Below are 15,171 nucleotides of genomic sequence, written 5' to 3'. Positions count from 1 at the left end.
ACACCTGTAAAATGTAGAACTGGCAAAAGTTGTGTGATATATATACTTACAACAACAACAAAAAAGAGAGTAGCTGCTGAGGCTGCTTATGTACAACTAAACACCGGATGGGATTTGTTTCCTTGGTTTACAAGCTTAGGGTCATGGTTTCATGGGACATCCCATTTAATTGGCCTAATAACCTGTCTAGTGCCTCTGTTCTACCTCCCAGTTCATTGGGTAGTGCCTGGGAATCTTAAAAGCTTGCAAGCAACCTGGAGCAAAAAAGAAAGAAGGAGAGTCAGGAATAGGAAGAGTGTATGGAATGTGAGGCTAATTGCCTCTATGAAAACTGCCTCCTTTCCCATGAGATCAGAAGAAATAGATGGTGCCCGGCTACCATTACTGAACATTTTGATCAAAGATTCTATAGAAGAACCCTGATCAAAAGGAGGACAATGCAGAACAGAATTTCAAATTCTCATGGACTCCAGACTTTCTAGAGCCAAGGAGGTTGGATGAATCCCTGAAATTATTGCCCCGAGAAAATCTTTAAGACTTAAAATAAAAAATATCCCCTGAAGTCTTCTTAAAAACCAAACAGTTTAGCTTAACTAGTAAAAAAAAAATGCCTGCCTTGGGCATTATGTTCTTTTAAGAACTATTTATGGGATCAAAGTGACAAAAGCAACTCAAAGGATTAGATAGGAACCATAGAGGGCAGTAAGTTTATGTTAATGGGGAGGAGCAACTCGGAAAAGGAGGGTGAGAATGGTTGCATAACTCAAAGAATGTAATCAATGTCACTGAATTGTACATGTAGAAATTGTTGAATTTGTGTGTGTAGCCCTGGTAGCACAGTGGTTAAAAGCTCAGCTGCTAACCAAAAGATTGGCAGTTCGAATCCACCAGCCACTCCTTGGAAACCCTATGGAGTAGCTCTACTCTGTCCTATTGGGTCGCTATGAGTCCAAATCGACTTGATGGCAACAGGTTGATTGGCTGGTTGCTGTGTATATTCTCAACAAAAAAAAAAATTTTTTTTTTTTTTTAATTTTTCCTGTATTGCTCACAATTTTGTAGGTCAGACTTCTGGAAGGACTTGTCCGGTGGGGGAGGGCCACCTCTGATCCATGTGGTATCAGTTGAGGCTGGAGGGTCCACTTCCAATATGCCTTCTTTCTTCACATGTCAGGAAACTTGATGCTCCTTGGTGTGTGTGTCTCTCTCTCCCCCTTTCTCTCTCCTTCTCCAGGACCTCTCTACACGACTTAGTAGTCTCAGGAGGATTGCTTGACTGGAGGTAGACCCTGCTTCAGCAGTGCACAGAATTAAGGACTCCAAGCTCTCTCCATTTTTCCTGCCCACAAACTTCAACATGCCTGTCATATCATAGTCCCAGGATGGCTGATATAACTCCTGACTACACATCTTCATACTATATCCAAATTCAGAAACCCAAGGGGAAGGGGTGGGGCCTGAGAGTTCACCTATCTGTCCTTTTTATCAGAGAGCATAATTTTTCCCAGAAGCCCCCCAATAGGCCATCCCTTACTTCTCATTGGCTGGAGGTGTATCACATGGCCACCCTGGTTGAAAGGGATACTGGGAAAAAGAAATATATGAGAAATGAGAACAAGATCTCCATGACTGGCCTCCTAAACAAAGAAACAAGAAAAGAAGGTGGGATGGCTATTGAGTATGTGACACAGTGTCTGCCACACTATCTCACACTCTGAAAGTCCCCAATTTCCTTTATTTGTACCAGACAGGGAGATTACACATCTTTCACTGCCTGAGCATCACCGTTGTAAAGGAGCTACAGTGACCCTCAGGACTGGAGATATTTTAACTTAACAAAGACATTCTAACTCAATTATCAAGTGTAGCCATTTTGTGTGTGCAAGTATATGTCAAGTGTGTGTCAATTAACAAGCATATGGTCAGTATCCCACTTATACGTCCTTGATATGCTCCATTCAGATGACCCTGCCAATACCTGCAGCTCTCTCTGGCTGCTGGAGCCCACTCAGGCCATACTCAGGACAGGCCAGAAGTACTGGGGAGCTACCGTTCCCTGAGAGATAAGGGGTCGGTGGTTCAAAACCACCAGCAGCTCCTCAGAAGAAAGATGTGGCAGTCTGCTTCTGTAAAGATTTACAGCCTTGGAAGCCATATGGGGCAGTACTATTCTGTCCTACAGGGTCGGAATCGACTCCACAGCAGTGGGTTTTATTTGGGGGGAAAGCATCTTTCAACCAATTAAATGATGGGAGTTGATGAGCTCCTTTCTCAGTCAGAGGGAGTCACTCTAAAATGTGCGCTTTTCACTTCCTCCGAGAGGTTCCCCCAAGGGACTGAGCCCCAGCTGCCCATAATGGAAACTCATTTGACAACACCCCTTTTATATTCTGCCTTTTTGTCTCTGACCCACTTCACCACTTACCTTCCATTGTTTTCTGGGATCACCTTCCAAATAAAGTACTTACACTTGAATCCTTGTCTCCTGTCTGTTTCTTGGAAAACCCAACCAAAGTCACTGAATGAACCATTACCGAAACTGAGTTTTCTTGGAAAGCCAGGACAGACCCTGGACAAAGGGGCACAGATTCTGGCACATATGATGCATGATAAGTCTTTGTTGGCTGAATAACTAAATTTATCCTTTATATTTCAGATATTAATGAGTGTAAACCACCCTATAGCGTGTATTGCGGATTAAATGCTGAATGTCAGAACGTTGAAGGAAGTTTCCATTGTCTCTGTGTCTCTGGATACAGACTCCTTTCTGGGGATATACAATTCAAGAATTCCAATGAGAACACTTGTCAGGGTAAGAAAATCCTTGTCTTCTTGTCTCCCTCTCTCGCTTTTTGTTGAGCCAAACACCAGAAAAGATGTTCTCATTGTGGGACCAGTATGTGTTTCTATTTTCTGGAAGGAAATGGATGATAGATGAAGGAAGAGAACAAAGGGAAAAAGGAAGTTCAGGGAAATAATAGGGTGAGGGAAGCAAATGGTGTTTGGAGATGGAAAAAGTGATGAAGTGTAGATTGAGGCAGGATTCTTTGGGTTGCAAGAAAGAAAAGCCCACGCATATTAACTTAAGCAGAAAATAGAAGTTTATGGTAAGGATGCATGGATGTGTCTCAGAACTCAAGGACAAGAATGTAGCTGGGTTTCTGGGATGAACTAGGAACACAGCACCATCAAATTCACCTTCTTCCCCCAGTCTCTGATCTTCTTTGAGTCTGCTCCTTTCTTCTCTTTCACTGAGGGCTTGCTATCTCTGCTTCCTGATCCACGGGACAGAAAATATGGCCACCAAGAGCTTCAGATCTTACGTTTATTATTGATCCTGCCACCCAAAGAGAAATTAATCAACTCTGTCTTTAGCTCAGTTGCAGATTCTTTGGAAATGGACAAGTTGGCCCAGTTTGAGCCATGGGTACACCCTCGGATCTCTATGGAGGGGGATGTGCTGCATTGTATAAACGTGGCCACTCTCATAGAAAACATGTGGATGAGGAAAGTCTATACACAGAAAAGATATGGGACTTGGCAGAAACCCATTAAGTACTGGCTACAGTCAGAATCATAAAAGAGAAACTTTAAAGATAAATTCTAAAAAGCTGGTCAGATGATAAAAATGATACTAATAGCTTATATTTATTTCACTTGTACTATGTGCCAGGTGGAAACCCTGGTGGCATAGTGGTTAAGAGCCACAGCTGCTAACCAAAAGGTCAGCAGTTCGAATCCACTGGGAGCTCCTTGGAAACTCTATGGGGCAGTTCTACTCTGACCTATAGGGTTGCTATGAGTCGGTGTCAACTCAACGGCAATGGGATGTGCCAGGTGCCAAGCTAAATGCTTTCCATGCATTATTTCATTCATAATAATCCTATGAGGTAATCATTGTTATTACAAACAAAGAAACTGAGTTATTAAGAAGTTAAGTAACTGGGACGGCTCAGTTAATTGGCATAATACAGTTTATAAAGTATATGTTCTACATCCCAACATGGTGAGTAGTGTCTGAGGTCTTAAAAGCTTGCAAGCTGCCATCTAAGATACAACTACTTATCTGGAACAAAAGAGAAAGAAGATGACCAAAGACTCAGAGAAGAAAGTAGTCTAGAGGACTAATAGTCTACACGAACCATGGCCTCACCTGCCTTGAGACCAGAAGAACTAGATGGTGCCTGGCTACCACTACGGATCATTCTGATCACGGCCACATTAGATGGATCCTGATAGAACAGAAGAAAAATGTGGAACAGAACTCAAATTCTCAAAAAAGCCCAGACTTGCTGGACTGATTAAGACTAGAATACTCCCCGAGACTATCGCCCCAAGATACTCTTTAAGCCTAAAATAGAAATTATCCCTTGAGGTCACCTTTTAGCTAAATAACAGATTGGCTCATAAAATAAAGGATATCACCCATGAGTAATGAGCTCCTTTAAAAAATCATCTGTATTAGACCAAATGGCCAAAAATTACTCTAAAACAAAGATGAGAAGGTAAGGGGACAGGGAAACTAGAGTACTGGAAATGGTACAACCAGAACACAATGAATGAGAATGATGACATATTGAGAAAAATGTAACCAATATCATGGAATAATTTTTGTAAGAAATTGTTAAATGGGAGCCTAATTTGCTATGTTAAATTTCACTTAAATCCATAAAATATTATTTAAAAAGAAGAAGTTAAGTAACTTTGCCAAGGCCAATCAGCTAATAAGTGATGGTGGCAGGTTTGGAACTCAAGTCAAACTGCCTTGACAGTACCTGCTCTCAGCCACATGCTGTACTGTAACATGGGACTTAGATAAACCATAACAGAGACAAAGAACTCCTTTTCTGGTGCAAAAAAATAAATAAATTATCCTTCTTTATCAGTCAAGAAAGGACCCCTGGTATGCAATGGTTGAAAGATTGGCTGCTAACCAAAAGGCCAGTGTTTCAAACCAGCCAGTCACTCCACAGGAGAAAGATGTGGCAGTCTGCTTCTGTAAAGATTATAGCCTTAGAAACCATATGGGGCAGTTTTGCTCTGTCCTGTAGAGTGACTATGAATCGGAATCAACTGAATGGTAACTTTTTCTTCAGCTCAATTGCAAGATATTCAGCTCAAGACCTGTCCTGGAAAATAGAAGTCATGCTAAGTTTTTCAAACAGAAGGAATTTTATATAGGGAATGGTATTGGTGATGGAGCTGCCAAAAAAAAGGATGGTAAGGCAACCAAAGTACTGCTACCCTATGCCTAGAGGGACAGGCGGAGGTGGTGGTTTTATCAGAACCCAAGAGCTAAGTTCATCTGGTAAGAGCTGGAATCTTGGAAGAAGTGTGGCCAATCCTGGAGATGCTACAGGAAGCAGAGGAGATGGGGGAGAAATGCTCTGGCTCCTTCCTTCTTCTGCTCTCCCCTATTCTACCAGTGCCTTACATCGGCTGAACATATCAGGAAGCCAGAGGGCAAGAGATCCCTGGAAAATTTAGCTCTCTATGAAACAGAACAGAGCATGGAAAGAGTGGATATGGATCTGAGGGCCAACTGGCAGCTGACTGGCAACCACCTTTCCCAAGAATATGAACCCTTTTATTTACAAGTATAAGTTAAGGGAGAAGCCTGGTGAGACTTACTATCCCCTCCCTTCATTGCCATCGAGTGGATTCTGACTCATAGTGACCCTACAGGACAGAGTAGAACTGCCCCACAGAGTTTCTAAGGAGCAGCTGGTGGATTCGAACTGCCAACATTTTGGTTAGTAACCAAGTTCTTAGCCACCATGCCACCAGGGCTTCAGAAATACTCTAAAACCAAAAAACCAAACCTGTTGCCCTGGATGCATTTCCAACTCATAGCGACCCTATACTTAATACAGAAAGAGTCAGTTTCAACTGTGCTGTTTAAATATGACTGGTGGTTCTTATGATACAGCTAGTGAAAGGCTCACTCCCTTCTTTGCAAGCTTTCGTCAGGGAATGAAAGTTCCTTATGAATCTCAGTTTGTACCTCCATGGTCTCCAGATTTATTCTATTGCTTGTTTAGGCCTCCTTCTACAGATTCTGGTGGGTACGGGCAATCCAACTCATAGCGACCCTATAGGACAGACTAGAACTGCTCCACAGGGTTTCCAAGGAGTGGCTGGTGGATTCGAACCACCAACGTTTCAGTTAGCAGTCGAACATTTTAACCACTGTACCACCAGGGCTCCAAACCACAACATAAATATATTTGGGGGACACAATTTAATCCATAACAATACCTAAGTGGAATATTATTCAGTCGTAAAGAAAACCAAAGCCCTGATGCATGGCACTACATGGATGGACCTTGAAAACATCATGTTGAGTGAAATAAGTCAGTCACAAAAAGACAAATATTGTATGATCCCACTTATATGAAATAAGCAAATGATTAGAGACCTAAGATTATTGATGGTTACCAAGGGCAGGAAGGAGGAAGAAAAGGGTCTGCTTAGGGCACACAGAGTTTCTGTTAATGGTGATGGAGTCATTTGGAAACAGACAGTGATAATAGTTACACAACATGATGAATGTAATCAATGTCGCTGAATTTTAAGCGTAAAAACTGTCGAATTGACAAATGTTTTGTAATATATATCTTCACCACAGTTAAACAACTTTTTTTTAGAAGTGCAGTTTTCCGTTAGCAAGCATATTCTAGACTCAGGTTTATAAGTCAAAGTCCTTGAACTCTTCAGACAAAATTTTCAATATTATGAGATCCTTGCCCTTTTTAGCAAAGAGACTCAGCTGAAAACCAAAATACAGAGTAAATATAGATTTAACCCCGGTCTGACGGTACTAGATATGTAAATCTTTGCTGCCATTTCCTCCTCTCTCTAATATAGAGACGGCTGTCCCCACAAAGCGCCGGAAAAAACACAGAAGTCTTCACTAACAGCTGATAGCTGAAAACCGATGCCTCTGTTTCAGCTCTTATTCCCAGCCAAGCTCGCTTTAAAAGCCTGAGGCTTCCAATTTTCTGTCTCCTCGATCATTTCAGTTATAATTTCCAGCCAAGAATATAGAGCTGACGCTTTTCTGCTTCCTCCATATCAGGATTTCTCCATAGCAGCACTACTGGCATTGGGGTCAGATCATTCTTTGCTGTGGGGGGGCTGTCTTGTGCATTGCGGGATGTTAAGCAGCATCCCTGGCCTCTACCCACTAGGTGCCAGTAATATCCCCTCCACTGATCACCAAAAATGTCTCCAGACATTGCCAATGTGTGTGGGTGGGGCAGGGGGAGCAACGGATCCTGGTTGAGAATTGCTGCTCTATGTCATGCATGTATAAAGAGTGTCAGTTCGGACCATCTAGATGCAAAAGTTACCCAACTTACCTGCCCACCCCTCCACCCTTCACTCTCAATTCCAATAGTAACCCCCCCAACAATGTCTTTTACAGCCGTCACCCCCTCAAAGACACCACCAACCAAAGGCAAGAAAGAGGTGAGTGCAGGCTGAGCCCTGGAACCTAGCCAGGTAATAAATATTTACGAAGCCCAAAATATAGGGCAGGGTGTATATATTCTGGGATATTGCCCCTCTAAAGACGGGAATCTAATTGGAAGACAGAGAAAAGCCAGCTGACAAATTTATGGGAGAAGCTAGCTGAATAGTTTCCCGAATCTTTCTCATCCTTCCCTTTACCACTGGCCCAAGAAAGACAAACTAAGAAAAAATGTATTAGAGTGCGTAAAGCTGCTACAGCAAAGAATCCCAAATAGCCAATGGCTTTTTTTTTTTTTTTTTGAGCATTTGTTTCTTTCTCTGTTAACAGTCCAGAAGTGAGCTGTCTGGGCTGGTGGAGAGATTCCGCTCTGTGAGACCATTAAGGGCCCCAAGTTCTTTCCATGTTTTTGCTCCACCCCCCGCCCTCCCGCCCGGGGTATTTTCTCAAGTCCATGGTCAGGGCATGTGTTGGTGATGAAAAGGGGGAGGGGGAGCCCAGGAAAATTGGCAGGAGTGAAAGGTGAGGCTGGGAGAATGGCGAGAGGGGATGCATCAACTCACTATATGAGATTCTGGGTGGTTCTAATGGTTTGTGCTCAGCTTCTAATCCACCCAGCAGTACTACGGAAGAATCAGCCACTACGATAGCAATTCTGAATGGCAACTCCTTCAACAATTACTCTGCACAAATGAGTTTAAGCCAAGTAGACTCCAGTGGTCATTTAGAGGGGAGAGAGATGCTCTGCATTTCAGGCAGGAGGTGGGAGGCTGCTCCTAAAATAGAAAGCTCGGCTCAGAATTCCCATGAAGACTCAATGGACTAAAAAAGTAGAACATTCAAAAGATGTACTTGCAACCCAGTTCTGAAAGCTCCTCCAACACTTTATAAATGCCACTCTGCTTATAACTCCTTGGTGTAATAGGATTTTCCTCTTAAGTGGTTTCATTCAGTTGATGAATATTTATCAAGCACCTACTATTTTCCAAAGATAGCCCTGTTGTTGTTGGGTGCCACTGAGTTGATTCCGACTCATAGCTACCCTACAGGACAGAGTACAACTGCCCCATAGGGTTCGCAAGGCTGTAATCTGTACAGAGGAGCCCTGGAAGCATGGTGGTTAAGAGCTCGGCTGCTAAGACAACCTAAAGGTTGGCAGGTCGAACCTACCAGCGGCTCCATGGGAGAAGGATGTGGCGGTCTGCTCCTGTAAAGATTTACACCCTTGGAAGCCCTATGGAGCATTAACTACTCTGTCCTATAGGGTCACTATGAGTCGGAATCAACTTGATGGCAACGGGTTTTAATCTTTACAAAGGCAGATTGAGCACTTAACCATTGTGCCACCAGGGCTCCTTCAGGCTAGTCCTAGGTGCTAGGAAACAGCTGCGAACTAGACAAGGTTCTCATGCTCCTGGGACTTCCTGTCTAGCATTTCAGGGCACACACAAATCCCCTGGGGGTTGTGTTAAAATGCAGATTTAGATTCAGTCCACCTGGACAGGGGCCAAGGTCCTGCTGATGCTGCTGGTTCGAGGACACACTTTGAATACAAAGATACTGAATCTGCACAAAATAGTCTTTCAAATCTCCTGTATTAAAACTGTATAAACTTCACCTTGGCCCTTCATACTTCTCCAGCCACTGGCCTGCCTCTTTGCTCCCCTTCATAGACTAACTTCTGGGTTTAAAATGGCAGACAAATGTTTTGTTACATACATATTTTCTACGATTTAAAAAACAAAACACCTAGATACGGTGTCTTTATTACTATAATTCTATTTCAGGGCTTCTCAACCTCGACACTATTCATATTTAGGCTCCATACTTCTCTGTGGTGGGGCAGTCCTATGCTTTATAGGATATTGTGCAGCACCCCTGGTCTTTACCCATTAGACACCAGTAGCACCCCACCAGTACCACCACAGTTATAACAACCAAAAATCTCTCCAGGCATTGCTAAATGTCCCCATGAGAACCAGCAGTCTATTTGTAGCAGCCCTGCCACCTCACTGATGGAAAAAGACGTTACTGATAACAAACCTTTACATAGTGTTTACCAGGTGCAGACATTGTTCTATAAGTGTTGTCGTTAGCTGCCACAGAATCACCTCCAACTCGTGGTGACCCCATACACAATGGAACGAAACACTGCCCGTACTGTGCCATCCCTATAATCGACCGAACTGCTGTGATCCATAGGGTTTTCACTGGCTAATTTTCAGAAATAGATCACCGGGCCTTTCTTCCTAGTCTGTCTCAGTCTGGAAGCTCCACTGAAACCTGTTCAGCATCATAGCAACACACAAGCCTCCACTGACAGACGGGTGGTGGCTGTACCTGAAATGCACTGGCCAGGAATCCAAGCAGGGTCTCCCGCTAGGAAGGCAAGAACTCCTTCACTGAATCATCACTGCCCCCTCTGAAAGTGTAACGTCTCTTAACTCATTTCATTCTCCCGAAAACTCTGTGAGGTATGATAACTGTCACTATCCTAAGATGAGGAAACTGAGACCCAGAGTGATTGAGTGACTTGCCCGAGATCACATACCAGTGAGCGGTGAACCCAGGAAATTAAGTCCAGATCATCTTGTCAGAACCTGCTTACTTATGCTTTCTACTGTCCCTCAGGTTGGGGACATGTCAGAGTAGATTTCTTCTGTTCTTTTTGTCTTCAAAGCTGCAACACGTTGTTGAAAAATTTGAGTCACTTGTCATCAATAAGACTTTCTGGGAAAAAAGAGAGAAGAGAGAAGTTGCATCCATGGCCACCTCCATCCTCCAAAGGGTGGAAATGAGTGTTCTGGAGACTGCCCTGAGAGCCCCAGACCAGAGAGTCCAGAAAGTCCACAACAGTACTGTGGGTAAGACAACGATAGGGCCCAATACACAACAGGTACTGGTCACCGGCTGGGGTCTGGTCTAAGCAATTACCAAAAACAAAGACACACACACACAAATACACTGCATGGGTTCATTCATATAAAATCCCAGAAAATGCAGATTGATCTATCTAGTGACAAAAAGCAGATCAGTAGCTGCCATGGGGAGGGTGGGAGGACAACAAAGAGGAATGGGGAAACTTCTGGGAAACCGTAGGGGGAAATATATGCTATCTGGACTGTGGTAATGGTCTCTGGTTGTGTACACACCACAAAACTCACCAGACTGCACATTTTAAGTATGTGCCTGTTTAAAAAAAAAACCGTATATAAATTACACCTCAATAAGGAGGTTTTCTTTAAAAAAAAAAGAAAGAAAGAAAAGGTTGCCAACGGTTTCCAATCCCTGGTCTCAGATTTTGGCTTTAAGGTAGGATTTTGAAAATCTGGTGCCTACCCTTCCCAGGAGAGTCCCTGGGCAGAAGAGGGTTGGAAGCTTGGTTCTCAGGATAAGGGCTGGGAGTGGGATCATTTACTTAACCAGTTCCTTCTTGTTGAACATCTAGGTAATTTCCCATTTTGCAGCATTATCTATGCAGGCATGAGCTTTCTTGTAGCTATGTCTGCCCTCTCATCTTTGATTGTTTGCTGAGAATAAATTCCTAGAAATGGAATCATTGCTTCAAAAGTGATGTGTCAAAGGTGATGAGACTTGCTTTCAGGAGACAGAGTCTTTCCTAACTTCTGAACTGCAGTTTCCTTACCTGTATAATGGGCCCTCATGGGGTTGTGGAAGGCTGTTATAATATTGACACATAGAAGACCCTCAGCCTGGTACCTGGCCCATCCCCGACGTTCGGTAGATATGGGCTGTTTGTGTTGGCTATGCAGTTTGAAAGCTTCTGATGATATCAGTAAGCTTGCCTGTTGCTTTTCTTACTAGCTGTTGTAACTCGAGTTGTTACGGACAACTGCTCTGAGGAGAGAGAGAGCTTCAACTTGCAGGCCCAGATGAACTCAATGAACATCCAGTGCAGTGCCGTCGTCCAGGGAAACACGCGAGGTACGTGGGGCGGCTGCACTTCTACACACAGCGATATCATTGTGTGCCGTGGGGAGATGTCCCCAGCAGGCTCCTCCCTAATGAGTTGGTTACCCTAAGACTGTGTGTGTCATTTGAGGTTTTTTTCTCTTAAAAAAAAAAAAAAATTCCAAAGCAGGAGAGCTTCTGTTCTCCAGTGCAGACTGACACTGTACAAACGTCCTGAATAAGAAGCAGACGGGGGCAGCTCTGGATGAGCAAAGGTAGCTGTAGGTGTGTGCTCATCATCCAACAAATGTTTACTGAGCATCTGTTATTTACTACAAGGACTCTGGGTGGCTCAAACGGTTTGCGTTCAACTGCTAACCTAAAAGTTGACGATTCAAATCCACCGAGTGGCAACACAGAAAAAAGGTCTGTGATCTGCTTCCATAAAGAATATAGCCAAGAAAACCCTACGGAGCAGTTCTACTCTGTAACACATTGGGTTGCCATGAGCTGGAATCGACTTAACAGCAACAGAAAAACTCATCTACTATATCCTAGGGTCTGTTCTAGTGAACAAACACACACACACATAAGCTCTCACGGAGCTTATGTCTAGTTAAGGCAAACAGTCTAGTGATTAAATACATATATTTCATTTGTCAGGTGTTTTGGGAAACAAAGCAAAATAAGGAGATAAAAAGGGATAGTGGGTGGGGGGAGATCTCTTTCATACATGATCAGAGAGAGTCCTTGATCTGATGATATTTGAGCAGAAGCCTGAGGAACGCCAGGAACTAACCATGCAGCTATCTGAAGGAAGGGTATAGAAGATAGCAGGAATAGCAAGCGCAAAGGGCCTGAGGCAGGAACATGCCTGACATATTCAAGGAATAGCAAAAAGGCCAGTGCAGCTGGAGCAGAATGAAGGAGGAAGTGGGGCAGCAGAGTGGGAGAGGAGATGAGTGTAGGGAGGTGATGAGGGCAGGGAGGTGATGAGGGCAGGGAGGTGATGAGGGCAGGGAGGTGATGAGGGCAGGGAGGTGATGAGGGCAGGGAGGTGATGAGGGCAGGGAGGTGATGAGGGCAGGGAGGTGATGAGGGCAGGGAGGTGATGAGGGCAGGGAGGTGATGAGGGCAGGGAGGTGATGAGGGCAGGGAGGTGATGAGGGCAGGGAGGTGATGAGGGCAGGGAGGTGATGAGGGCAGGGAGGTGATGAGGGCAGGGAGGTGATGAGGGTAGGGAGGTGATGAGGGTAGGGAGGTGATGAGGGTAGGGAGTGATGAGGGTAGGGAGTGATGAGGGTAGGGAGGTGATGAGGGTAGGGAGGTGATGAGGGTAGGGAGGTGATGAGGGTAGGGAGGTGATGAGGGTAGGGAGGTGATGAGGGTAGGGAGGTGATGAGGGCAGGTCTATAGTCTGAGAAGTTCAATAAAAGCTTCAGCAGTGCAACCAGTTTCTCTTTATGGCCTAACTAACCCTGGGTTTGTAGTTCTTCCAAAATAATTGATTGGGCCACAGCCCGCCCAGTGATTGGTCTATTTTACATGTATGTCAGGGATTGGACAGTTTACTATGCAAATACAGTGACTGTGGCCTACCACAAGAATTGGTCAGTTTGTGGTCTTGGTGGGAGAAGTAGGCTTATATAAGAGCCAATCCCACAGACCTTACTACTATCAGGAAGAAGAACTTGAAGCAGAGCGCATTCTTTGGACCCAGGGCCCCTATGCTGAGAACCTCCTAGACTCGGAAGACAGATAGAACTGTAAATCGAGAGACGGTGCAGCAGCAGCACAAGCAGCAGGGGCACAACATGGCGGTAACCAGGAGACCTGTGTGAGAATACTTCAGCGGGCACCTGGGCCCATGGAGCAAGGTGGCTGCAGGGCTAAGCTTGCCAACCCACAAAGCGAGAGACAGCTGAGCACATTCAGGCAGGAGGCTTGCCGGCAGAGTGGGGTCTCTCCAGGCATGTGTCAGCAGAGCTAAAGAGCTGTAAAACTTGCCCGAGCAGGGCAGAGACTAGGGCTGAGTTGGGCCCAGCTTCAGAGGCCAGGCCAAGAATCTTCTAAACAAGTGGTTCTTAAAGTGTGGTCCCTGGACCAGCAACATCAGCATCACCTGGATCGTGTGAAAATGCAAATCCTCAGGTCCCTCCCAGACCTCCTGGGGGTGGGGTCCTCCAGGGGCTTCTGAGGCAGCTCCAGTTGAGAACTACTCTTCCAAACAAATGGCAGAGGCAGGTCTGTTAAGGGGTCAAGCCTCTAAGGACAAAGGTCACAGTCACAACTAGGCACTCAGGCCTGTTCGTGCAAGATAGAGGGCTTCTGGAATATTTCAGCCAATCTGCTATCTAAAATCCTACTAATTTCCCTAAGGACAGCTTGTTTCCACATCCATGAAGCTTATTAAGCTAATTTCACCACTGAAAACCCACTTCTATAGGGTCCTGTGTGTAACTGACCAAATTAAGGAAGAACTCATTAAATCTGACAGATTTTAATGAAATGGCTTACGTTGCTAACGGTAATTAAGATACGTCTTAGATTTGATCTATGGGTTCCTCTGGAGAATTTTAGTATAAATGTAGCTAATATAAATGACAAAAAAAAACTTTTCTAATATTCATTCTGCTAATTAGTGGAATGTCTGGTGTTAATCAGAGATAAAGACACCAGACGCAGCCTTCTGTTTGAAGCTAATGGGCGCTCGAGTGTGAATTCCTAAGTAGGACAATGTCTGCCTTAGATGTTGTTTAAACAAATACACATAAGAACACGCTGTCGTCATAGCAGCCCCTGGGTGAAGAAAACAACATGCTCTGCTGCAAACCGAAAAGTTAGAAGTTCAAGTCCACCCAGAGGCACCTCAGAAGAAAGACTTGGCAATCTACTTCCAAAAAGTAAGCCATTGAAAAGAAAACTCTATGGAGCACAGTTGACGTGGGTCGAAGTCAACCTGACCACAACTGGTGGTGGTGGTGGTCTTCATAGCAGCACTGTTTACAATAGCCGGAAGTTGGAAACAGCCCAAATGTCCATCAGTGGATAAACAGATAAACAAATTGTGCTGCATTCACACAATGCAACATTCAAAACCTGCTGCTGTCGAGTGGATTCCGACTCATAGCGACCCTATAGGACAGAGTAGAACTGCCCCATAGAGTTTCCAAGGGGCACCTGGTGGATTCAAACTGCCGACCTCTTGGTTAGCAGCCATAGCACTTAACCACTATGTCACCAGGGTTTCCAATGGAACATCACTCAGCCGTAAAAAGGAATGAAGTACGGATACATGCTACAACATGATAAGTAAAAGAAGCCAGTCACAAAAGACCCAGATTCTATGATTCCATTTACTTGAAATGTCCAGAATAGGCAAATCCATAGAGACAGAAAGCAGATTAGTGGTCAGCAGGGGTAGAGGGAACAGGAGAAAGACGTGTGACCATTTAATGGCCACAGGGCCTCCTTCAGGAATGATGAAAATGTGCTGGAATTAGATAGAGGAGAAGTAGCCTTGGTCATTTCAGGGCATATCTCCAGGTCATACTGCACAATTTCAGGATCTTACATATGCCAGGGATTCTAGAATGAACCTGCTTCCTAATTAATTCACAACAACGTGGCCAAGACTGATATCTGTTGTAGGGGTCCAAGTGAGATCCAAGAGCCTTCTATTGTTTTTGGGTCACCCTAGAGGATTGACCACCTACATGGATGCATCGTGTAGCCATTGACCCTAGGGCCTTACCAATTCCTATTTGCTAGGCACTCTTTTAATTACT

At 44.4% G+C, this 15,171-nt stretch overlaps 1 protein-coding gene across 1 annotated transcript in view; it reads left to right on the top strand.

Annotated features, from left to right (window-relative positions):
* ADGRE3 (adhesion G protein-coupled receptor E3) overlaps positions 1-15,171 on the top strand; it is a 49,986-nt gene that overhangs the window by 11,304 nt on the left and 23,511 nt on the right. The window contains exons 4-7 of the mRNA XM_049877116.1: positions 2,657-2,812; positions 7,427-7,470; positions 10,152-10,335; positions 11,297-11,416. Of these exons, the coding sequence (XP_049733073.1) occupies positions 2,657-2,812; positions 7,427-7,470; positions 10,152-10,335; positions 11,297-11,416 (504 nt within the window). The remainder of the gene's footprint in view (positions 1-2,656; positions 2,813-7,426; positions 7,471-10,151; positions 10,336-11,296; positions 11,417-15,171) is intronic.

This window comes from Elephas maximus, chromosome 3 (genome assembly GCF_024166365.1).
Source record: "Elephas maximus indicus isolate mEleMax1 chromosome 3, mEleMax1 primary haplotype, whole genome shotgun sequence".
In the NCBI taxonomy this organism is placed as follows: domain Eukaryota; kingdom Metazoa; phylum Chordata; class Mammalia; order Proboscidea; family Elephantidae; genus Elephas; species Elephas maximus.
This window is presented reverse-complemented; position numbering and strand designations above follow the sequence as displayed.